The sequence below is a fragment of the Sebastes umbrosus genome, chromosome 1, assembly GCF_015220745.1.
Source record: "Sebastes umbrosus isolate fSebUmb1 chromosome 1, fSebUmb1.pri, whole genome shotgun sequence".
Classification (NCBI taxonomy): domain Eukaryota; kingdom Metazoa; phylum Chordata; class Actinopteri; order Perciformes; family Sebastidae; genus Sebastes; species Sebastes umbrosus.
Window position 1 is genome coordinate 10,035,067 of NC_051269.1, and position 26,511 is coordinate 10,061,577.

Sequence of the window (26,511 nt, forward strand, 5' to 3'; positions counted from 1 at the left end):
CATTGTCAAGTTCATACTTGTATTCTGTGTTTCTAGTAGAACATGTTTACATGCTGTGATGCCGCATTTTGACGGAATTGCAACAGAATTGGGTCCATGTGTACTTCCTGTCAGCTGAAGACATTCACATACACTGCAACCAGGAATAAACTGGGACACATTTAGAATGTTTACGTTTAAATCTGTGTAGAGGGTCTAAATATTGTATATTTGTGACATCACAAATGGACAGCAATCCTGACGGCTTGTTTCAAATGCAGATTTTCTGAATACAGGCTGTGTGTATTTCCCTGTGGATTGAGTGTTTCGATACTTTCACAGTATTAATATAGGACTTAAGCCTGCTTTATAATAAAAAAAACATGAAAATCTCACTTTTTTATAATATGGGACCTTTGAGAGTAAATGCTGCTATGGCTTAAAGTTACGGCGAATTAAGCCATAACTTCCATTTTTTTTATACTGTATTCGTGTGTGTAGGAGCTGGAGCGGGCAGTAGATTTAACATGAAGGTTCTGTTTGTATTTATCAGAGAATAAACAGAGGCTAACTAATAGAGATCCAGGCGTCTTCACTATCTGACCAACACAACACAGGAGTCCACACAGTTACACAGCTCTCCAGTTACATTTAGAAGGATGAGAAAAGAGAGATGAGAAAACTTTTTTTCCCCCTCTGTGAAGGCTGGCCAGCTCCCCTCATTCACCTCCATCTCATTAAAACTGAATCGCACTCCAGATGAGTGGCACAGCACTTCACAAACTCAAGAGGGAACCTTGCACAGTTTGTTTTCCACTGAAAAGGCTACAACGTCCCACACAGAGACACACACACACACACATAAAAACTCTCTAAAGCAGAAGAGTTCACATCATCTAATCCGTAGTTCAGTTGGACGAAGGCACACTTGAGCTCAAGGCTGAATCCAACACACAGAAAAGACATAATTCGTAATCATATGTTGTTACAAATAACCCCGAATTAACACAAACACGATACGTATCAAAAATTGTTTTTGTCACCATCCAAAAGAAATGACCCTCAGCTATAAAAAGCTCACTGGTAATTAAGGTTAACTATTCTGCATGCTTTCTGCAGAGAAACTCTTTTTCCTCATCCAAAACAATATTACATCAGCAGCATTCCCATTGCGTAATTAGTGAGGAGTGCAGAGAAGGTCTGCTGCACCAGTTTTGGGTTGTTGTGTCCAGTTCAGTACGTCACCGCACAACCAGTTACAATTAAATCTGGAAGCAAAATAAAGTTCATTCAGTATTCTGCTTCATTACTCAACCCATTTCTGTCACCTTCACATACTACCACCGCCACCACCACCCTCCTCTCACCCACACGTACAAAACACATCTCACCATTTTCAAATATTTCATTTCCGCTCTAACAATAGCTACTTTGCAGTTGGGGGGGGGGGTTGGGGGGAAACGAAGAACTTTTTCTGTGTACAGTGGCAATTAAAATGACGAGCGGGGTCCTGCTTGTTGCATAATTCCCTCAGCTAACACAAAGGGACCAATTTCCTCCTGAAATAGAATTGCGGTTTACATTACAATAGTTGAGGGCATGTGGGTGGAATGCAGAGTTTAGATAGGAACATGCCAATTAATGTCGAGTGAAATTATAGAGGACGGAAACAAACCGTTGTTAGCCAGTGGTCAGCAGGCATCAGGCTGACGGCTGCTCTCTCTCTCTCTCTCTCTCTGTGGGTTTCTGATAATTCACCGTTAATGAACGATGACAAAACAATCACTTTAAAATCAACTCTTTAGTTTCTCTCTTTGTTGATATTCACAAGTACGGAAATGTTTGGTCTCGTTACAAATAAACAAGCTTTTATCAGAACTGCTGTTTTCTACCGACGAAATAGTCCGTACCAAGATCTGCAGATTGGAAGGTTTTTTCCAATTAATATTTTTCTAGTCGGAGCAGCACAAACTACATTTTATGAACCTGGTATTTATTTGTTTGTAGTTCCTATTAATTTGGGTGAACTGCCCATTTAAGCAGCATGATTGTTTAATGACCAGAAACCATCCTGTAACTGGAAGGTCACAGCTTCAACTTCCCATCCCAAGGGTTCATCCTTGCCCATTCGTGCCCACAACTAAATATAATGTATTTCCTTTGTTGGAAGTGTTCTCTGGGCTTGCCTACGTGCAAATGTGAATAAATGTTCAAAATCAGTCAAACCATTTGGCTGAAAAGTGAGTTTTTCTTATCATACTATATCTAGTCTTTGGGCACACATAGACTAATGTTTAGTATGATAAGAAAATGTCCATATCTCACAAACTACAAGGAGCACAATCAAGTATTTGGTATATATGAACTCATAACAAGTTGAATAACAAAGATATGCACACATATGTAGTGTGAAAAATATATATGTCATACAATATTAGCATTTTTCCTCATTTTTTAAAAAATCCCAATTTCGACTATTAATAAAAGTGTGATTTTTAATGTGATCTAGACATTTTAAAGTTGTACTGTTAGATACTTGCACAAAGTATGTCTGTGCCAAATTTCAAGACCTTTGATCAATAAGAACAAATGTTGTGGCATTTTTCCTCATCATACTACTTCCAGTCTTTGGGCACAAATGGGTTAAAGGATAATTCTGTTTTATTACAAATTGGTCCTCATTTCCAAATGTTTGGCCATTATTTATTCAGTTATGATAACATTGAACTCATCAAAGTAATTGCTGGGAACACAGAAAAATGGCTAAAACAAAGTCCAATATGGAAAGAAACTTGAGGAGAAAGACAATCATATACAAGCCAAACATTGTTAACAAGCGAAGAGTTTAGTCAGATCACGGAAACTATTTTTTTTTTTCACTTGTAATAGCAGCAATAATACCTCACTACACAGGAAAACTATGTGTCCACAAATACAACACGTACAGCAGGTCAAAGTTAAACCCCTTTTAGTCATGGCACACTGTATTCCCAGATCTTAGCTATTACTTTTGTGAGTGCACAGTGTTCCTATATGACAATAAAAAACAAGTTGTAATAAGGCGGAATTACCCTTTAATACCATAAAACAGTATCCTTACCACCAGCTCCAAAGGCACAGCCAGCCCTGAGTATTTGCCCACTGAGATGATTACTGTGTCACACCACTGATGCCATATTAAAGTTGAGTTATGTTTAGATTCCTTATAGCCTACAAATAACTCACAGATCAGCACGGACTCAGCAAGTTACTACCCCATGCGTATACGAACGAAAGAGAGGAGTACCTCCACCGCTCCCACGGAGGTTTTATAATTATACACACACAGAAAGCATCTCAGAGCTTCACTCGTCCTCTTTAAGCTCATTCATCTTGTTTAACTTTATCTTCTGGGAGTTGAACCCCATCTTTAGAGCAATCAGCATTTAGATTAAAAACGTAAACACCTACTATAGATCATCTTCTTTGTAGAACATTTGTCAGGTAAAAGCTCAGCATCCTGCCAATTAAGTCTCTGAGGCATCTACAATCGGAGTAAATTAGTGAATGAGCGATGCTGTAACAGGCTCTTGTTTTGTTGTTTTGTTTTGTTTCCATGTGGAATAAGAACATACAGTAGTTTCACGAGTGACTGTCAGGAAAAATCACTCTAATGAACAGTTAGGCAGCTAAAAATCTCTACGAATGCAATATCATTTCCCTCAGAGACTAAAAATGCAATTCAGACAAAACAAAACTATGAGATCTGGTCCAAGAAGAAGATTTACTGGGTTATCTGGATAAATTTGTTGTGCCAAAGTTTGTCCCAGGTTTCACTCAGCAGTAAACGGGTCCCAGATTAGATAAGCACCTCTGATGTATGAGAAGTGAAGCCAGTGCTGAAGTGCCTTAAACTTGTATTCTCTCTAACAGCCAGCAGGGGGCGACTCCTCTTGTTGCAAAAAGACGTCTGATTGTATAGAAGTCTATGAGAAAATGACCCTACTTCTCACTTGATTTATTACCTCAGTAAACATTGTAAACATGAGTTTATGGTCTCAATCACTAGTTTCAAGTCTTCTTCAATACAGCATGATGTTCATTTAGTAAATTATGGTCCCATTTAGAGTCAAATAGACCATAAAGCAGGGGATGCTTTAGGGCGGGGCTACCTTGTGATTGACAGGCGTTGTCCGGTTTGGGAGTTGTCCGTGTTTTCGTCTTACAACTTTAACCCTTTCAAAGTGTCAACATAGCGGCGGCCAAAAATCAAGATGGCGATGGCCAAAATGCCGAAATCGAAGCTTCAAAACGACAGTCCGAAAAAAAACAATGGGTGACGTCACGGGGACGACGTCCACTTCTTATATACAATCTATGATAAGCACCCAAGAGCCTCAGTCAGGGACAGTATTAACAGCTGAATGAATGTACGTATTGAAGATCGTTTGTATCGTCTATTCATGCACTATGATTCTGTATTTATAATTGATGTAAAGGTAGGTTGTTCAACCTACATGCGTATTGTGTTGTAAATCATTATTTAAGACTGAATAGCTTTAGTTTAGATAAAAAATACCCTCTCTTCTTAAAAGTTTTCTCTCTGGGCTTTAACAGCCTTTGCAGGATGACAGTTCTGCTGACAACGTAATGCCACAGTTATATTTAAGGAAAGCCTTATTATTACAGACAGAAGCCTTTGTCTACAAGTATTACTGATTCCTGTCCAAGAGGAAATCTGCATGAACACATTTTTAGCTCAGAATATGCAATTGGCTATTTACTTTAAACTGGCTTTTCCCTCATTTGATAACACACATGCCTTTGAGCTGCCTGCACTCTCCAAAGTGAGCATGGAAGCTCGGTGTGATCTCTTGTTTGCCGGAAGATAAAGGATATGGATACGACTGGACACACATTATAGGCCGTGTGGGTCATCGGGTGGTCTTTCAGGCTGCAGCTGCCATATTTATTTCAGAGGGAAAGAGAGAGAAAAGAACAAAAGGAGACAAAACAAACAGGAATTAGCCTGTGCAAAGAGACAGCAGATGGGAGAAAGGTTGAGAAAGTAAAATAACACAATATGGCTGAACACGGCTGAGCAGAAAATGAAGGAGCTGGGAATGAATGTGTAAATAAGAGGCGGCATCACAGAGGGTTTGCTTTCAGTAATAGTGAAATGAATAGTAATGGTCAGCCCACTTGCCTTGTCATCTTTCCCCATGACTGATCACACTCACCATAATCATGTCCTCAAGGTGCTCAGGAGGACGACACGGAGAAGGTAATTATGCATTTATTCACACTATCATCTTTGGAAATTAAGTACATTTTTATATCAAAACGTGCATCAGCAGCAGAACTATGCCAACATAACACACTTCTAACAAGGCACACAAATATTCAATCAAAGACAATATTGAAAAAAAATAACAGTACAGATCATTTTGTGAGGTCTATGTGCTCATAGTCATTTCAATATCAGTTATTAATGAATGAAACTAAGGCCCTTTGTAAACAAATCAAAATTGAAATGAACACATTTCCCTGTATGCTTGTGATACAATCCTCTAACAAACAAAAATATCGTCCGAAATGCAAGTAATGGTTAGCTTCAGTACAGCAAATTAAAGTTACATTTTCAAGTAAAATGCTTTTTCTAACTAATACATCAACAAACATCATCACTTCTGTAGAAATGTTTCAAGAAACTCAGGCTACCTGAGTTATAAGTTCTTCGGACTTCAAGTGGTTTGTTTTCTCCGTGAGAAAAACCGAGCTGCTTTTAATCAGGGCTGTCAAAGTTAACGCCATAATAACGCGTTAACGCAAATTAGTTTTAACGCCACTCAATCTTATGGAGGTTGTAGTGGGCTCAGTTTTAAAACTAGAGAGCTTGTTGAGAAGGAGGAGTTAAATAACACTCTAAACATATGGTAAAATTTGGCGAGGAAAAGCTGGCATGGTAGTTTTCAAAGGTGTTCCTTGACCTTTCACCTCCAGATATGTGAATGAAAATGGGTCCTATTGGTACCCACGAGTCTCCCCTTTACATACATGCCCACTTTATGATAATCACATACAGTTATGGGGCAAGTCATAGTCAAGGAAAGAAAGAATGGGCTTTCAGGGTAGGGAAGTCTGAACGTATTGAGAAACACATTGTTAGTTTTGGTCTTTTCATGGGATTTGTTCACAATAACAAAAATATAGAATATCACTACCCCTCAATATTTCATTATTTGGACATGAACCCATCGTGAGACAGGCTTTTATAATTTGTGCTTTCCCAACCTCTTGAATTTCAATCGCTCTCTCTCATCTTCAACTAATGCCTCACACTGAACTTTTACTCCTCTTCTCCAACAGCACCCCACCACTCCTGAGCCTGGGGGATCTTCTTGTTGGAGTCTTCTCTCTCTGCCTGCTGTCCACCGATCTGCTCCCAGTCCGGCTCTTTAAACGAGCTTCCCCCGGAGCTTCTCCCTCTGTAGTTTCTATCCCCTTGATCCTGTATAGGCACCGAGCGGGACGAGGACGCCGCCAGGGACGTCTCTCTGCTGTCCGACAGGAGAACCCCACTCCCTGAGCTGCATTCACTGTTGGAGTCTGCACCTAGAGCAGCGATAAAACAAAAGGCGGGGATGGACAGATGGTGAGAGGACTTCTATAAACAAACGCCACATGAGAAAAGGCGAGGCTGCCCAAAAATCCAGTCCTGGGATTCAACCAAAATCTGCATGATGGTTTTTTCAGCTGCAGAATTCAGAATAACTATTATTATCTCTTCCACAAATTGTGCTCAATTTGACACCAGACTCATCAATTATTTGGAAATCATACGCATGGAGGAAAATGTATTCATACATTATGTCTGAATGTATCTTCAAATGAATTGTCAGAATGTCAAATCTTTCCAAATATGATTTAGAAAGATTGTTAAAATTGTTCAAGACCATAAAAACAAGAAGAGTCTACAGCTACGCTAGCGGCTAACAAGACAATGTTAACATGCTTATGTTTACCATACCAGGTATAATGTTCACCATGTTCATGTCTAGTTAAGCATGTGAGCTTACAAACGTTTGCTGGTTAGCTCTAAACATAAAGTACAGCTGAGGCTGCATGGGAATGCCATTAGTTATGCAGATATTACATAAAGTATTGAACAAGTGCATTTTTTGCTGGACCTAGATGAAAAGTTAGTGGATCACCGACGTTGTTACAATTCATCCTGAGAGAGACACGAATGTCTCTAACAAATTTCATTTCATTTCATCCATCCAACTGTTGTCGAGATATTTCACTCAAGTGAAAGTTTGCTCCAGCCAGTGGGCGGTGCTTGACTGGTTTCAACATGGCAGCCTGGTCTTTCTCATTTTACAGCTAAACAGTACACTACAAGATGTTTCTGAAAACATTTGAGGTGATAAATAAGCATTACAGTAACAGAATATTGATTCATATTTGATCAGCGCTGCCTAGTTTGACCGTTTGAGCGAAGTTTGTGAGCTTCCCTAATGACAGCTAATTAGAGACAGCTCGGCTCTGATTGGTTAATTTCCTACGGGCGCGGTGAAATCTTACAAATGTCATTAGGAGCATCGGAGGACAAAGAGGAACATGATTTTTTTCCCCCCAGATTATCTGTCTCATGCACTACTCTCAGAATATTTTATAAAAGTAACTTTTGCTCAAAGTTCCCAACTGCAGCTTTAGGAGATGTTGAACTTTTACAGTGCCTCTCAGGTTTCCACTTCTCTGTCAGCTTTGATGCATAACTTATATGTTTACTGGACTACAGTCTTTGATGGTAAATCAAACCAAAAAACTACCGAACTGGAGAACACAAGAAACATCATGGGGATGAAGTTTCGGTAACACTTAATTTTACTGGTCCGCAAATGTCATGGTAATTAGGTGATAATTATACATTATACATCATACACATTAGACATTATTTAATAATTATATTCCTGGTAATTTATTTAATACATTTCCAGGGGAAAAAAAACAAAGTTAATTGATATGCTTTATTTCCATGTCTGCTGATAAATAGATACTAATTAGCAAATAACTTCATTGAATTAATTAATAATCTATTAGTTTGGTTTTCCACCTCCAATGAAGAGCAGCGCACAGACGCTTCTCAAGCATAAGGGCCCTTTTTAAAAGATCATATGCCATTTTAGCATATAATTATTAAATAATGTTTATAATAAAGTATACATTTCTATACATTTTGAGGTAAATATTGGGGTAATTTGGCAGTATTTCCAAAGATATTTCAAATAGGTTACTTGCTTATTATCACTTAATTAACATGAAATTTGCAGACCTGTAAAATGAAGTGTTACCATTAGTTTCTTTAAATGTTGTGCAAGACTGCAGTTTAATTTTCCTATAATAATTAGGCTAATATTATCCCTTACACATCTAGCTCGTTTTTTTTTCTTATGCTTAAAATGCTTATTGCACATTCAGTTCGGTTTAGGATGATTAGTGAACAAGGAACCAGAAAATCTGTATAAAGTTCAACACCATAAATGTGGAAGCTTGGAAATACTCAGTCCTTTTTTCCTTTTTCCCATGACAGAGTGGATATAGTAACTGTATATCTGGCTCGTCACATGTTTTTCTAGTTGTTAATGAACTATGAGATGAGCAGCAACACCTTGTGCTGCGACATAAAGTCTGAACTCAAAATAGATACACTGAAATGTTGTTAATTAGAAAGCTGTAAGCTGAACGAGGTTCATACAAGCAGCAAGGCCACTTGACTGCTCAGTGTTTTTTAGTTTGTTCCTTTGCAGGTTAATAGAATCAATTTCATACCTGTGTGTGCCATTCTATCGACCTTTTGTCTTTGTGTGCCTGCAAGTGTTTTCACATAACACTCTTCTCAAATCAATATCTCCTCCTTACACTAAGGCAGCCTGATGATGACACACACACACAAGAACTAACCTTTCATATGAAGCCAGAAGGAGGCTAATCATCATGTTTACATTACAGGTGATAAATACATCATGATATAGGACAAATTACTATTAGAGGTGGCTGAGATTTGTGCAGTTAACAGAATGACAAACTAAAAATTGAGGAAGTATGTATAAAAAGTGTGAAGCTTTAAGCAAAGACTGTATCATAAAGTAAGTTATAACCGTTCGAAATCACCAATTATCAATCAACAATTGTAATTTCCCTGAAAATCCATTTAACATTTCCTTCCGGGCATTCAGATGAACACCAGCTGTATAACCTAAACAAAGTCATACATAGACTTCAAGATTGAACGAGATGAAGAAAAGTGAAAGTAGCTGCTGACTTTGTCAGTAACTCACAAACAGTCAACCAAAACCTTTTTTTTATTCCTCGTTAAACTTCAAAAGGTAGAAAACAGAACTATACGCATCAGATACATGTTGAATGTCACGCTTCGGAGTCTTCCAACAAGCAAAATACAAAAAGAGGAAATGGTGTTACGTAGCAACATGCAAATAGTACAGAACATTAATTACTCTGAGATTTTAATCATCATACTGTATGTTTATGTGTGCTATAGCCTGCTGCTGTGTGTGCTGTAATGCACTAAAGGCTCATGTTGTTTTGCCCAAAATATGATATTAGAAAAGATGAGAGCGATATTGCAGCTCATGTTGACAGAGAATATGAGACTGGGGCCAGCATGGAGCACACACACAGAGGAGCTGGAACAAGAGAGAATTGAAACTAATTGCATGTAAACTGCAGAGCAGATTGAATGATGCATTATTTATTCCAGACAATAACATTACATACAGTATGTGGACTATGATGATTTTCACCTTGTGGAGTTTTATACATGAGAAAAAAAAATGCAAGGCAGCGCTAAACACAATGTACACCAATTAACTCCTATCTATATTAATGAAAATGCATTCAAAATTCAAATAAAAAAAACACCCATATTTCTAGCCACAAGCTTTCGCGGATTCATTTACACCCACCACCATGTGCGTATGATTCATGGAGCCAGGAGAAAAATGAAATAAAATTAAAAATATGCATACTGAGCTCCGATAGAGCAACGCGTTTGGTCTCGTGTTGGTTTTCCTCTGCTGGTTGAACGCCTAAAGCAAGTAGCAAAATGTAATCAGTCAATGGGGAAGAAAAAATCCCATTTGGATTGGAAGATACACATTAGGAATTACATCTGCATTTTCTTTTAAAGGTGAACATTGTCGGTGCACTTGATTGGAGGGGTTTAGTGGTGCCTTCAGGCGTCGGTCTCTACATGCGTCTTGAGGGACAGTTGATCCTTTACTGGAATAAAACGGAGAAAGATGATGCAGAATTTCAGCATGATCTAATGTGCAAACTCAAACTTACTTTACAAGAAGATAAGTATCATACTAAGGCTTAACTATTAACTGACAGAGCTTTTAAGGAATAGTTTGATATTTTTGGTAAAAAAAAAGAAGCTCAAAGCATAAAGATTGGAAGCAGGGAGAAGCAGTTAGACTGACTAGACACATTTTTAAATATATTACTTTTAAAGCACACTAATTAATATGGTATTTTTAATTGGTCAGTCTCTGCTTGTTGCCTGGCAACCTCACGGCCAGGACAACACTCCAGGAAGTCACCAGGCAAAGAAATATTTCGAAATATTTACAGCACATTACTCTCCGTAAAAAAACACAACTTATCATTTCTACACTTCTGTTTGTGTGCAGATTAAACCAACTAAATATAACATGTAGTGAGCTGTAGAGGTGCTGCACACGTGTTTATGCTGAGCTCAGCTAATAGCTACTCTAGCTTTATACTCAATGGACAGCTATGAGATTGGTAATGATATTCTCTAACTACAAAAAAGCGTAAAACAAGTGTTTTTCCAAAAGTGTTGAACTATTCATTGAGAGGAAAATGTTTGAATGCCGTGTCCTAGAAATGGTCAGCATTCAGAGACCTGAGAGACTGGATTAGGAAGATTTGTGACATGTTGCGATACATCCACTCAGAGACTTGGGACTTGTGTGTGGTTCCACACAGATATGAACTACGCTAGAGAATGAAGATTTCTAGACTGCTGTCTGACAGAGTGAGGAGCCTTGTGTGAGGAGGCTGGGGGTTGATCCGGTCACTGAGACGGGATCGGTATGTGGGAGTAGTGGGGAGCGGATGGGTGGGTTGGGGGTTGAAGGGACCAACGATGCCTCCAGTGTCCTGAATGCTCCACTGACCTGGTTGAGTTGATCCCAGTGTGACAGGACCAGATAGACTTTTGAGGTATGGTTTCCGATGGAAATGTGACACTAGTGTAGGTGTGAGGGGGTCAAACAAATATAAGTAATTAGTTAGTTAGTAGTTATAACATCTGTTGGGTGGCTTTTTTTAATGCATTTTCAGTGCAAAATCAGTCATTTTGCTTTCAATTTAAAGGAGATTATTGACAAAGGATTGCACTCAACCACTTCTGGATAGGCAATGATTACAAATAAATTACAGTTATGGGAATATTCTGTTAAAGTTTGCTTTGAACCCATTTTTTGTGCTTAACGAAATCTTTCTGTGTTTAGTGCGAGCCAGGAAATTCCACCAAAAAAGGGATTTCATTTTAGATGAACTTCCCCTTTAACATCATCAAATGGTGTATTTTAGACGCACTGGATGCAGGCAGGGGAACTTGTCTGGCTGGTAGCAGGACAAACAGAGTGATGTTCTTCCTCCTCCCCTCCTAGTTATAGGAGCACTGATTGAGCTCACCTGTGCCTAGTTGTCTCTAAACAGCACATGGTGAGCCTCATCAGGATGATGGCAGACCTGAAACGTTTTCTAAGGATGGCCATCACCTTCGGAGAGCATCACTAAATTTCTGGCTCCAGCTCTCACATCATCCCTACAGGATAGTGTGCCCCCTGAATAAATCCATCATTGTGCTCCTCAGTGCAAACACCACTGCACCAAACAGTGGAGGCTCACTTATTCTTGACTGCTTTGGGCGTCTCAGACTGTTTCTGTATTCTCTGACTCTGTACTTTATGAAGATGTGGAAATCAGCCTCATCTCTTAATTGACTTTTTAAAAAAAAAATCAATTAGTAGCAAAATAATCAGATGCAACTTCTTATATGCAAAATAGTACAAAGATCCATTAATCATTTAGTTCATAAAATGACTGAAAATAGTTCCCAGAGTCCAATGTGACGTCTTCAGAAGTTATTCAATTTGCAATGTTTTAAAACACAAAAAAGTAGCAAATTATCACTTTTGAGAGGTTGGAACCAGAGAATATTTGGCAAGTTTACTTGATAAATGAGTTAAACAAATAATTGATTATTAAAATGGTTGCTGATTCATTTTCTGTTTATTAGCTATTAGCGGTTATATAAATAAAATTGACTTGACTTGTTTTTCACTTAATCTAATAACAACCCAGGCTCTACTAGGCTCAACGTGTCTGCATACAACAGTTTGTATGATACCTTACGAAAAGTTTTCCTACGAATGTCCAGCAACACATGTCAATTTCTGCTCGTTACTTGCATACATTCTTTCCAAAATAAACTTCCGTCTTCACAGGAAACAACTTGGTTAGGTTAGGCAACAAAACTACTTGGTTAGGCTAGGAAAAGATCGTGGTTTAGGTTAAAATAACTAAAGTGGCATACCTTAAGTATGGAAGTCAAGTGACAAATAAATCAACGTTGACTTCTTGTTTCACACAAGATACTAACACCATTCTCCAAAGTCATGTGTTTTTTGACCCTCCCATCCACCCCGACCTCCTCCCTATGCAGTGTTTACGTACTGTACATGGATTGCAGACAAATGATTTTGTGGGATATATACAAATTACAATGCATTACTTTTTGTAGGTATAGCTACGAACGGTGTATGAGAACAGCCTGCTGGGCTTCATGTTCGAAATGAAATTTGACCTGTAACATGTGGCCTCCTGTGTATTCTGTTTAGTATTATGTGGTTATTTTTACATGTATTTGTGTCCTTATGGTCTGCTTGTACTGAATTTGATCTGAATTGAACAGGATGGCCTCTTCCACACAGCTGTAGCAATTAGGTGCTATGAGGCTGTTATCATCATATAGGCTTATTTTCACACTCCACGTCAACTCATGATTAGACTCGCTTCATCTCTCTTCAACCAGGATTGACTCTTGAAAACACTCCTCCATAAGCTTTTATGTCTCAGGAGGATAAATTAATGTCAAGTAGATTTGTACTAGTAAGTGCTGGTGCATCTTTAATATTGAAAGCAAGTTTTCCGTATGGTGTCCGTAGAGCTGTGGACGGCCCCTCGGTGAGTGGCAGCGCACTTCCACCAGAAGCTGTTGTGTCTGGGCTTTTCATTAACACCTAGGAAGGTGTCAATCACAGTTTGCTTCCGCGGGGCTGCTCATAAACAAAACAGCAGTAGAAACGAGGTCCAATTCCCCTGGGTCCCACCCAAGCGGCAACTCCCACGGCTGAATGCTGAAGTCAAAACACAGGAGCTTTAACATGCAGCTTTTCTAATGGCCGTCAGAAAGTAGCTGGCTGTATAGAACTGACGGGGGAAACTTTCTTCCTGGTATAACTTTTTATATACAATTTTATGGTATTAATTGCCAATATCACTTCTTTGAAATGGCTCTTGGTGGTTGTTAAAATGCTTAATTAAAGCAGCATTAATCAATTATTTTTTTAGAGCAACAATGGGTCAAATGACTAAGGGGTGAATTCATAAGCGGGCGCTGATGGCGCCATGAATTGCTCATCATTTGCAACCGCTATCTGCCCCGTCTCAAGGTCCGGTTTTTGAGTCTGATTGCAATTATCTGCGTAGCAAAGTATAAATGCGCTTGAGGCCAATGCGTCGTTGTGAGGGGCGAGAGTCAGCCTGAGCCAGAGGTTTGTGTCAGGAAGGGCCACGTCCATCCAAACCTCCCAAAGGCAATTTAGAGAGAGGAAAGGGAAAATGTAAGCCCAGGATTTGGGAAAGGAAATACTTTGTTTATTTGTTTATATAATAACCTTAGTTTTTTTTTCCTGTGTTTTTTAAAAAATTACATGTAGAGGAGCTTTTTTTCATTTCTTTTTCATGACACAAGTGTCACTGCATCCCAAAATGAATGAGTTTGAGCAGGCTCTCCTTATAAATGCGCTTCAGTTACCACCAGCTCTCTGAAGACGCTAATAAGTTCACTAACTTAAGGCTGTGCAATTAATCAAATTTCAATTAAGATTTTGGCTTCCAGCGATTATGAGAACAAGATAATCAACATAAAACGATTATTGTACCAAATTCCATATCGCAAATATGCTCTCGTCTTTTCTTGTGTTATAAATCCAGCGCACCAATTTCCTTTACAACGGTGCGTTTTTACCCCGCTCGGCGGGTCAGGGATGGCCGCTCGATGTGGGAGGATCCCCTCGTGGGAACTCTCCTTGGTGCTGGCTGGCTCTCGCCGGTCGCATTTCCTTCATGGTGGTGCACCGTGGGCTGGCTTGGAAAGGCCTGGGCACAGGGTGAAGATTGAGCTTTACAGCTCCCATCGCCCCGACCTCGCTTAGTGCTCGCTGTGCGCTCTCTCCCTGCGAGGAGGGACGGAGCTCCCTGCTCTCGGAACGACTGTCAACCGGAGCGGAAGGGGTCCCTCATTGTGACAAACCACACAGACAATATCACCTGAATGTGTAGTTCCCCTCAGCTCTACTGAGAGTTTTAGCATCTTTCAGCTCATTGTTTTGGTTTTTATAACCTGCAACTTTAATGTTTTGGTTGACTCTCACCGCTCTCATCGACCTCGTTTCAGCAAAAAAAGGCTCTCAAAGCACTGTACGATACCAGCTCAGCACCACAGACAGACAAAGTTAATGACTAGCCGGTGAACATAGTGGAGCATTCAGCTGCTAAAGAGACTCAGTAAACAGTAAACATCACACTTAACTATTTTTTTTATGCTTTTGAACGTAGCTCTTCAGTTTCCATTTGTTAGAGAAACAAAAACAGGATTGTATTGTATCAGGATGATTGAATCAGGATGTCCAAATGTGCGACTTAATCCAACAATCATAAATGTTGCACTGCATATATCCTATTTAGAGATGTTTATATGGATGGAGAAAACAATGAGCAAGTGTTTAAATGAGACTGCCTGCTCAGTTTGAATGAGGGGTTCAATGCGGTACAGCATGAGGTACACATACCTGAGATATCTGAGTCACTGAGCAATTCCTCTTGTTCTGACAGACTCCTTTCTGCCGGTCGGACTTCAGGCACGTAGAAATCTCCCTGCCGGGCCAAGGGGGCCATGAACTGGATCTGACCTTCTCTGTAGATCTCAAGGAACGGGTGTGCACACAGCCTCCTTTCCTGCAAGAGATCATTTAAGTCTGTGTGAATAAAAATCAAGTTTTACAACAACTGTAATATATAAGATGAACATACGCATATCCTTTAAAGTATGGGCTGTTTAGTAACCTGACGCGACAGATGGTTTGTTACACAGAACCGTCTGAGAAGCGGTCACTGGAAACTGTTTGGAAAAGGGCAGGCACGTTCAAGAAAATACTAGATTGGATGAACCATCTGTCAATGTAACGAGTGAAAAGAAGAGAGGAGAAGAAGAGCCAAAACATCTTTTCCGTAGAGAAAAGTCTTCAGTGTCGTTCTTTGCTCTTCTTTCAATCAAGAAATACTCTCCAGTTCTGATACAACTGATGCTATTGCAGCATCTACGCTGACCTCTTGAGGAGCCGCCATTGTTGTTTTGAATGAACAATTACCTCGTCTCCGTGTCACCTCGCACACACCTAAACCAGTAGCTCCTCACAGGACGCTCATTGGTCCGGACACTGGCAAGCGACACAAACGCATTACTCGTGTGATCTCGAAATATCACAAGAATCCAGCTGCCGAGCAAGGTAAGGTGTTTCAACCCGAACTCATGGAAAGGCGTATAAATAGCGCGACATTACAAGGACAATCCACATGTCATGAGGATGCATTTTCCTCTTTTTGCGTGTAATTGTTTGCGCCACGCAACAGAACTACAGTAACAGCCGCATGTTAGGTTTAGGCAACAAAACCTCTTAGTTAGGTTTAGGAAAAACCAACACGTTCTCATCCCAACTCGTCACATACCGCCGCTTTGCCCTTTGGCGTCACGCCCCTTGGCGTCACTATAGGTTTAGGCTACAAAACCACTTAGTTATGTTTAGGAAAAACACTAGGGACACGAACAAACAGCTGATTGTAACGTGACGTATGGGACACAAACAGCGGTCTCCCACATGAAAGCCTTGTGTTTGTTGGGCCCATCCACCAGCCCTTCCACCCACCCCGTGTGTCTTTTTCACTCCTTAAACTATGTCACCCCGCTCCCGGTGCACTTTCTCGGAACGTTCACTGTTGCCGAGGATGGGTTTACGTTGTAGTTAATGGAACGCCCGGTGTGTTTCATATCGGCGGTACTGAACACAGACGGCCGTGACATAGCCTCGGTATTTAACGCCCTGGGAATGAGAACAGGCTGGAAAAACATCATAGTTGGGCTTAAAATAAGTATGTAAACTAAGTAAAATACGTCCAGAAAAAACGTAACAGAAGTACAGAAAACACGTCACAAACGTAACTTCAAAATATCTCAACAACACCGGGACACAACCATCGTTCTACAGTTTGAAAGTCCTGTGCGTTGGACCCATCCACCTCTCCTCCCTTCCACCATATACGGCCTATTTCACTTTTTATTCTACGTCACTTGCTCTGAACGTAACATAATTATGCAAATGTGTTTACATTGCAGTGAGTACAGACTACATGGCGCACAAATGACAAAATGTCAAATGTCAAAAGCAAGAAAAGGCGTTCTTATTGCACACAAAATACAATTACCATGTCATTCATACGCTATGTAGTGTGACTGGGCTGGGTGTTTAGTAATAATAATAATAATAATAATAAACTTGCAGCTCGTAGTAGTAATTTAACGGCGCAATTCAGTCAAATTAGAACATGCTAATTTAATTCTAAAGGTTAAAAAGTTAAAAAGAGTCCCATCGACACTTATTAACACAGAAATTTGCTCTATGTGTTTGAATACACACATACATGTAATGGACAGGAGGAAACACTATTAACAAGCGCCGACATGCCAATAATCCCACAAGTGTGCGCCCTGTCAGCGGTGAGTGAAAATGAGTTGATCTCATACAGTATGTGGGAACCTTCACCGCTCCACCCCCCTGAACTATCACGAACCTCATTCTCCCATCTTCACACCCCCACGTGTGATGCAACACGTCTTACAATCTGTCTTCATGAATGTTCAGCCTCCACATGTTTAAAATGCTGATCTTCTTCTTCTTCTGTTAGCGGCCTCACTCCTAGAGTGAGAAGTGGGAAGTCTCACATGACAGAGACCACTCCACTCCTCCAGGCTCATTAACCTTTCCCACACCATGTTTTGTTATTCCGCTCATGCACACGTCCGATGTTACTTTCACTCCTTTTGGCATAATGCTAAATGTCGAGCAATACTAGAAACACACTGCGCTGTCCATTTTTACTGCTGCCAAAGTGTGACGGATTTGTTTCCAATGCAATTCAACAAATAAATAAACTAGATGTTGATTATTATCTGATGCCATATTCTACATTAGACTAAACCACAAGCAATATTTTCTTATGGTGAAGGGGTTTAAGAGTGAGTCATGACAATGTGGTTTAAAATACTGCTTTAATTAAAAGAGGGTGTGGCATGCATACATTATAGTGAAGATAAAAGCATGGTATTTTATGGTAATGAAGACCTCTGTATTCACACCTTTATCTCTAAACCCTGTGTTTCATCACTGGCTTGAACTATATTAGTACTTTAGACCATAAATCATTTCTTACACTATGGCAAATTCATGCCATCTCTTTCTCAAGAGTTGAAACTGCTGGGATTATTATCGTTTCTTGTCAGAACCCTGGGAGTAGAGAGTCCCTGTGCCCGTGGCAGACGTTCCAGTTTCAAGCAAAGTGGAAGTGATGACAGGTAGGTTACCGTTTACTGGAACAACAGGAACGTCGCACACACAACGGATCTGATAATCAGGCTGAACAGAGACACGAGCATAAGATAGATTCTTTACAGGAGACAGCTGACTTCTTTTCAAACTCCAGCCTATCATTTCTCGCTCACCATCTGTCTCTCAGCCCAATTATGACAGCGGTGACGCTCCTCTCGCTGTCGTCTGCGGGAACAACGTTGTCAGTTTCAGTGATTTCAGCAGCATCAATTATTGGTGCATTTTTCCTACAGGAACATCTGTGTATCCTCGTAGGCTTGGCTCATCAGCTACTGCTACATATTGCATATTGATGCACACGCACGCATGCATGCAGACACACACACACAAGTTGAATTTTGCAGTTCAGGCTCTATCAATAAATGATCAAATGTGAAAATGGAGTGTAGCGCAGACACATTGTCGGTACAGAAGCTACATAGAGAGGTTCGGCGTTAATATTTCACTGGCAAAAGTCAATTCTCTCAGAATGCTTTTTTCCTTACAGTACAGTGAACACACAAGAAATTTGATTTGGTTAATTGGAGAAACTAACAAATACAGTACTGCAGAATGAAAGTAGACTCAACAGTCTAATGGCACACTTAGAAGACCCAAGCCAAAAGCTTTATGTGCTAAGGGTGGGCTTTTAAAGCACTGCACTTACCCTTAAAGGACAGTAATAGAAAGACCTAAGTAAAAATTAATATGACAGAGAGAGGGGCTCTTTTATACAAATCCTGGACTCTTTGCAGGGGGACAGCCTTTACGTGATGTCAAAGTGGACATCTGTTTGCTTCACAACATCCTGTTAAGAATTAGTGATGTTTTGGTCAGATGCTACATAAGATGCCCAAATTTATAATGACATCAACAACAACAGTTTTGGATTTGCCTCGCAGTGTTAATGGGGTCCTGGTCCTCGATCTAATGTCACTGGGACATCATTATTTATATTGCTGGAAATGGAAACATTGTGACGTAATTGTGTTTATAATGGCAATTAGGGAACATGAGGTCCTGCAAAACGGACCCATAGTCCTCAGCAATTATGTTAAGGTGCAGAGGAAAAATGGGACATAATGAGTCCAACACTTCAGATTAAAAACTGATTCTGGCTTTCTCAAAATACAAACAAAACTACTACTGCTCAGCCACCCATGTTTTATGCTATACTGTGACTTGAATAGAAGCCATTTGGCCGCCTCATCATTGCTCTGTGATGCTCTTTTTTATTTATTTATGTATTTGACAGGGACAATACATGTGGGCATTGTTACACTTAATTGAAGTGCAGGCGATGCAATGTATGTTGGACTTCTAGCCGGAGCTAATTTGCAGACCTTGTCCCTGGTTAGGCTTTCAAGAAAAAAAATTAAAATGCATAATACCACATCATAATAAAATCACATAATACATACATCGTACATTACAATCAATTTGCATATGTAGGTTCCCAATCAGAAATCAGTGATTACAGGTTTGGTTTAGTTTCAGCCAGTGTTTCATTAAACGTTTTCAGGTCAGGTTGTATTTTTATTTCCGTTGGTAGGGCATTCCAAAAATGTATTCCCTTTACTGAAACAAATATTTTCAATAAACCTTTTAATATTAAAGGTACAGTGTGTACATCTAGTGCTGTGGTTGCAGATTGCAACCAACTGAATACTCCTCTACTCACTCCTCCCTTTCCAAGACTGCGGTAACGTGAGCCACCGAATGTAAAACCGTGGTAACGCCGTTCACCTCGCTCAGAGGCCCTCCTTACCATATTAACACTATACTGGCGGTATAAACGTGAAATGCTCTCTCTAGAGCCAGTGTTTGTTTTGTCCATTCTGGGCTACTGTAGAAACATGACGGACTCCGTGAAGAGGACCCGCTCCCTATGTAGATATGAAGGACTCATTCTAAGCTAACGAAAACACTTTGATTCTGAGTTTCATGTGATTATACACTAATGAAAACTTTCTGCTAATAGATCCCCTGAAATGTTGCACACTGTTCCTTTAAGGTATTGTTTAAATTCTTACAATGTATACTCTTTGTCATATACAGTACAGCTTACATTTTCATGATTTTTGTCTCCTTGCCATAGGAAACTGTTTTTTGATTTTGTGACTGATGCACCAGTAATTCTAGGTTTCTTAACACCTTAAAAAAACACATGTTTTTTCTTGTAGAAAACGATCACGCGTCTGCTCAAAGCTGAATGAATCACCATCTGTGCATCTGCCTGTCTAACACATTATTTCAAGGTGTTCTTTCCATTATTTTGTCTGCCGAACCACTGAACATCCACTAAAAATGAACTCCTTGTTAAAACAGAAAGCAGAAGCTGCATTAGCACATTAAAGTTTCAAATGTTCTTTTCATTAATGAAAAAGTGAAGCTGCTCTTTGGCAGGAGGTGGAGGGGTGAGTACTTCTGACTTTTTCAGACCGTCAGTGATGGCCAGACACGTGAGAGTGAAGAATAAAAGAATGCTAAATGCTAATTCATTCTGAATGGATTAATATTCAGCGAGAGGGTTCACTCTCCCAGTGTGTGCTCTCAGCATATCTCAATGTTTTTATTGCTTCATGGAAGTTCTCCAGGAAGTTATGGTAAAATAAGAGACTTTCATTTAGCTGAAACTATCAATCAAGATATAACCAATTTCAGCCATTCAACAACCACAACTTGACTTCTGCAGCTATTTAATGCCTAAAATCATTGTTGTATATATTTGTTGAAGTATTTTTGAAGCATGCACAGTAGACAATACACATTTAGCTAAAAATATGAACAGAATATGACAACATCATACATCAGCTATACATTAAGGCAGATGAAATAATATGTATATGCAAAAATAATGACACAACATATCGTCTTATCATCAGCTCACATCATGTGAGCAGTATTGGAGTCCAAGACACATTTCTCTATGGGGACAATAAAGCATATTGTATCGTATCGTATCCTATCGCATCCTATCCTATCGTATCGTATCGTATTGCATCGCATCGCATCCTATCCTATCGTATTGTATCCTATTGTATCGCGTGGCATCCTATTGCATCGCATCCTTTCGCATCGCATCCTTTTGCATGGCATCCTATCACATCGCATCCTATCATATCATATTGTATCGTATCGCAATGTATCGTATCGTATCGTATCGTATCCTATTCCATTGTATCCTATTCTATCCTATCATACCGCATTGTACCGCATCGCACCGCATCGCACCGCATCGCATCCTATCGTATCGTATCAAACCGCATGTATCGTATCGCATCGCATCGCATCGTATCGTACCGCATCGCATCATATCCTAACGTATCCCATCGTAAATAACAGAGGCTAACCCAGCAATAGGGCAGGAAGCATCACAATTGGGGCCTGAACTTGGGTCGCCACCAACGCACCTGATGTGTAGTTGTAAATAATGTGCATTTTTGTGAAATATTAGTAATGTTTAGAGCTGAAACGATTAGTCGCTTACTCTATAAGTTGATTGACAGAAAGTTAATTGGCAACTATTTTGGCAGTCGATCATTTAAATAATTTTTCATGCAAAAATGATGATCCAGCCTCTCACTCTGCTCACTGCTTTTATTTATCTTATGTGATAGCAAACTGAATATATACACCAAACATTTAATTGATTAATCAAGAAAATAATCAACAGATGAATTGCTAAAGAAAAGAATCATTATTTCAGCCCTACAGTGTTTTTTTTATTTATTATTATTATTATTATGATACTTGAGAACATCTTTATTTTATTAGTGCACCCACGCATGGAGCCTATCACTTACAGTTACTGCCACCGGAGTAAAACAACAACCTAACCCAGTGAGCCTATAGCTATACGGTGAGGTCAGTTTCTCTGTCTATTGGAAACAGAAAACCTGGGACAGACGGCAGGCAAATAATTAGACCCACAGTAGAACCGCTGAGACAAACTGTGCACGGTAGACTTTTGTAATTGGGTAGGGGATTGAGGATAGATTTCTGTTTGATTTTCTCCATACTCTTCTCCTGCTGTATCAGGGCCTCGGGGAGATCACTTAAAGGCAGTCCAGAGTAACAAGGTCAGAGTGAGGTCAATTCTTCTCTTCACGTCCTCCACGGCACAGAAAGGGCAATATGTCTTGGGCAGAAAGATATTATTTCGTTCCTCAAGCATAAAAACAGTATTACATTGTAGCATTATTAAGGGAATAGACATGGGAAATTATACGGGCCAACAAAACATGACCTCACCTTACTTTGATTAAATCGTTTCAAAATTTGAAAAAAAAAAAAAAAAAACTGAGGCAGAATCAAAAATACTATGCTTCATGTTGCTGTATAGAGATAAAAACACAAGGTGTCATACTCTGAAAACCATGGAGGGGAAAAGAATCAGCACTACAATATGCAACCAAGGGCTGAAACACTAACAAACTGCCTGTAGCTAGCTAAAAACATTAGATTTCAGCATTATTTTAGCAGCATATGTCTACCAGGGGTCCAGATGATAACTAAAATAATGATGGGATGGGACAAGTTAGCTATTAGCAAGCTAATGTTAGCTATGTGTTATCAAGTTACTGTAGTTAGCTAAGGCACTTGCAATCCTAATAACATTACTGCATAGTAGGGATGCACCGATCCAACTTTTTCAGTCCCGATACCGATTAGGGCTGCACGATTATGGCCAGAATGATAATCACGATTATTTTGATCAATATTGATATCTCGATTATTCATCACAATTCTTCATTGATTTTAGTGACAACATATTTTTATTGCACTTTCACATTAAAGTAAACAGAGCACTGTTATCACTTCCATGTTGTGCTACATCCCTGTTAATGTACAAATTAGGGCTGAACGATGTTGGAAAAATCTGACGTTGCAAAAAAAAAAAAATTCTGCTACAAATATTGCAATATGAAAAAATACAGGAATATTCACCGTACCTGTTTGTTGGCTACATTTTAAAGTTAAATGCTTCCACCTGGTGCACATATAACATTAGGCTTACTGAGTGTCAGGATCCCACAGTTTTCTCATTCTTCCTGCTGATGCTATAACGTCTACTAGCCCGTATCCTCAGTTTCGTTTTTCAGTTCGGCAGCCTATAAAAACTTAGTTCTGGGTTCTTTAAACTGTTGGTAGTGCATCACACCACACAGCAGCTTTTAGGCATCTGCCTGTTGTTTGCTAGCAGACGAAAGTGACAAGGATGCACCATCAAAGGTACAAAGTACAAAGTCAATGGAGAGTGATGAATTGTTTTCACCAGGGCGGGAATTAATTCCACTCTGTCTCTATGCTTGTTTTCAAGTGACAGACATCTTGTACAACTGAAGTCCACCGTTGCCAACCATGACTAGAAATGCATGAATCACAAATGGGTACATAAGATATTTCTGACCATCACCATCAATGCGTTTCAGAATGAAGACCAAACACGGAGGAGAACAACAGTTACCCATCCTAGTTTGTTCTCAGAAGCATCTTCAGGAGTAGATGCTTTTCAAGAACACATTAGCCATGTGCCAAAGCTGTTTCATGGGGAACCATTCAAACGTACCATGGAAGCTCGATTAATGGGTTATAGAAAGCTTAATTATTGAGCTAATTCACATGTCACAGTTAAATAAACCTTGTTATTACGGTGCTTTGTTGTACTGAAACATTGTGAAGGAAAATCTGCTGCAACAAAGGATTAGATGTGAATGAAATTTGCAGAGTGTAGGGGATTACCAAAAACATTACGCAAACAGGCACGCATGAGGCCCCCCCCACACACACACACACACACACACACACACACACACACACACACACAGCCCTTTAATCACCTCTCAAGCACTTTCTCATGCTAGCTGCGTATTTGTAGCCACTCTGGTCCTGAGGGAGCTGCTGAAGGATGGTCTACGTGAAGAAGAGGATGTGGTAGCTAGTGTCCACTCTGTCCAGGTTCCTAGCCTGGAGGACAACATCTGCACGGGATCCCAGTGCAAATACATCACATGTGCTCTTGGATAAATAAATGAAACTACATGGTATTTTTAGAGCCCCCCCTGGCGCAACACAGCTATACACTTTCGCTTGATATGTTACTTTTTCCTGGAAAGTCATGTACAGCCTGTGCATGGAAAAATACATATATAATTAGACGAACCACACATGTATTTTATTTAGATGTTTACTGCTGTAGTTGGGTAGCACACTGGTCACATTATGGGCCAAATATTAACATGCACACTTTAACCTGATTCCTGATAAAACCAGACTATGGCATTACTTATAGTCGATGAAGATTTTATATGATTTGGAGTTTAGTTTACTTTGACAGTCTGGATGTGTGGTCGCCCTGAAACAACTTGTCCATACCAAAAATAAATAAATACTAATAAAAATTAATATAAAATGCAAGGACTTTGTTGTTCTGGAGTACTATTTGTGTTTGTAATTCTAATCAAATTAATCAATCGGACTAAATTGTGTGAAAGCTCCAGTAATTGATAGATTACCAAGTAATACCGGTATGTTGTTTTGGGTCTGCTTACTGTGATTTTGATTAGGATTAGTCAAATAACAGTTAAGGTGTTAACAGGTGCGATAACAGTTATTATTAAATTATTAGAGTGCATTTAAACAGCTCAAATTGAAATGCAGATTGATGAAGAATAATATCTTTAGACATTCTTTACCAGATAAGACACTAACACAATAAACCAGATCCCAGATTAAAACATAAGTGTACAATCAGTCTATATGACTTCCTATAGTTACGATTAATATATTTAAATGTGACTTGTGTTCTCAAGTTAAAGGGTACAATATTTAAACATTGTTTATGTCAATGAGAAAAATGAATTTGTTTTTTTACCATTATTTTTTTTTGTTTACTTATTTACTTTTCCAGCTTTTTCTTCTTAAGAATTAAATGTTAAATTGTGAGTCTTGTTGTTAAGTGTATTTTTTTCCTAATCTGTTTTACTACAATTCAATGATAGACAAAAGAAGTGTGGAGCTGAAACTGTTGGCGGGGAAGAAGGCACCAAAGCGCTCTCTGCCTCAAAGAGGAGATATTTTACCAGCTATGGGACGGCGTGACAATATAGTGAATACATCTGGGCACCAGAGGAGTGATTTCAACAAAGAAAACAGTGCTGGCACTGTAGAGGCACCATAACCAAAGTCAAGCCTGACATAAATAAAGCCTACTGTATGCACAAGCTACCAGAGGGGGTTCTGTAGGAGCTACTAACTCCCAACACACAAAGAAATACGACATGCTTTTCCCAGGTGGCTCTTGATGAATCACATCCACCTCAAATTTTCATGAATCTCCCTTTATCTGGTGGCTTGGTTTAGGAACACCCACAAATGCATCCTAAGACCATATAACAGGGATCTGTTCTCCCCAGCACAGGAGATACAGAATCATCATCAACAGTAATCAACATGTCAGACCCCGAATGGTGTTGTTATGTTATCTTCATCGATACCGATTCCGATACCTGAACTTGTTGTATCATTCGATACCGAGTACCGATCCAATACCAATGTGATAAATATGATATCTTCGTCGCTTTGTGGAATTTATCTTGTAGTTGGAATGCAGTTTCAAAAGTTTGCTGCTGCTACATGATCCATTTTCAAATGTTTTCTAAGATTGCCGCTGTTGAAATTTGCAACACAAGTGTCACAACGTTTTACTTGGTGGATTTTCCACTGTGATAAACTAAAATAGCTGACATTTTTTCCTCACTCTGACTACTGTTGCCGTTACACTATCCACTAGCATCGCACGGTTGTTGTCTGGTATCGTCATGTGACAAACTACCTGCATTCAGTTCTTCTTCGCTGCTCTAAAGTTGCCAGTGACAGCCATGACCCATCCATGGCGACAGCACAGTGAAGGCTACTGTTTTGGAGCGGTGAAGAAGAATTGATTTCCGGTTAGACAGTCTAAAACCCAAAGATACGCAACTTACAAAGGAATGAAACAGAGAAGAGAAGAATCACCTCTCCACAGGCAGTCTGTCAAACAGAAAACATGCCTAGGCTGCCACAGAAGCTTCCCCTCTTACAGATAATGGTGATAACACCTTAACTGCCGCAGTGATTAGACTAGATGTGGTGTGCGGCAGTAACACAGGGAGCAAGTGGGTGGATAATCACAAAGTAACATACATGTGATGAAGGAAGTATAGTAAAAGTTATCTCTTTGGAATTTTTGTTTGAGAAAATATATCATAATTTTTGATATGTTGCAAGAATGTGCTCAAGACTCATAATTAACAATGATCCTAATTGATGCTCTGGTGCTTCGGCTGTAAAAGACCAACATTAAGTCATCTGCTGGTGAGAATAATATTGTTACAGAGAATACTGAGGGAATTAATCAAAACTTTTAACATTTTCCAGCACTTGACTGTGTCTAAAAGAAGCAAAGTTCGGAGTGACGCCACATCCCAGGGGGCATTGCACCTTCTATATCTTAGAGAGAAAGAGT

At 39.5% G+C, this 26,511-nt stretch overlaps 1 protein-coding gene across 1 annotated transcript in view; it reads right to left on the reverse strand.

Annotated features, from left to right (window-relative positions):
• Positions 1–5,862: 5,862 nt before the first annotated feature.
• The window catches only part of LOC119488987 (testis-expressed protein 264), a 46,377-nt gene continuing 25,728 nt past the window's right edge, over positions 5,863–26,511 (reverse strand). The window contains exons 3-4 of the mRNA XM_037771087.1: positions 15,153–15,318; positions 5,863–6,573 (exon numbers count right to left, since the gene is read on the reverse strand). Of these exons, the coding sequence (XP_037627015.1) occupies positions 6,308–6,573; positions 15,153–15,318 (432 nt within the window). The 3' untranslated portion in view covers positions 5,863–6,307. The remainder of the gene's footprint in view (positions 6,574–15,152; positions 15,319–26,511) is intronic.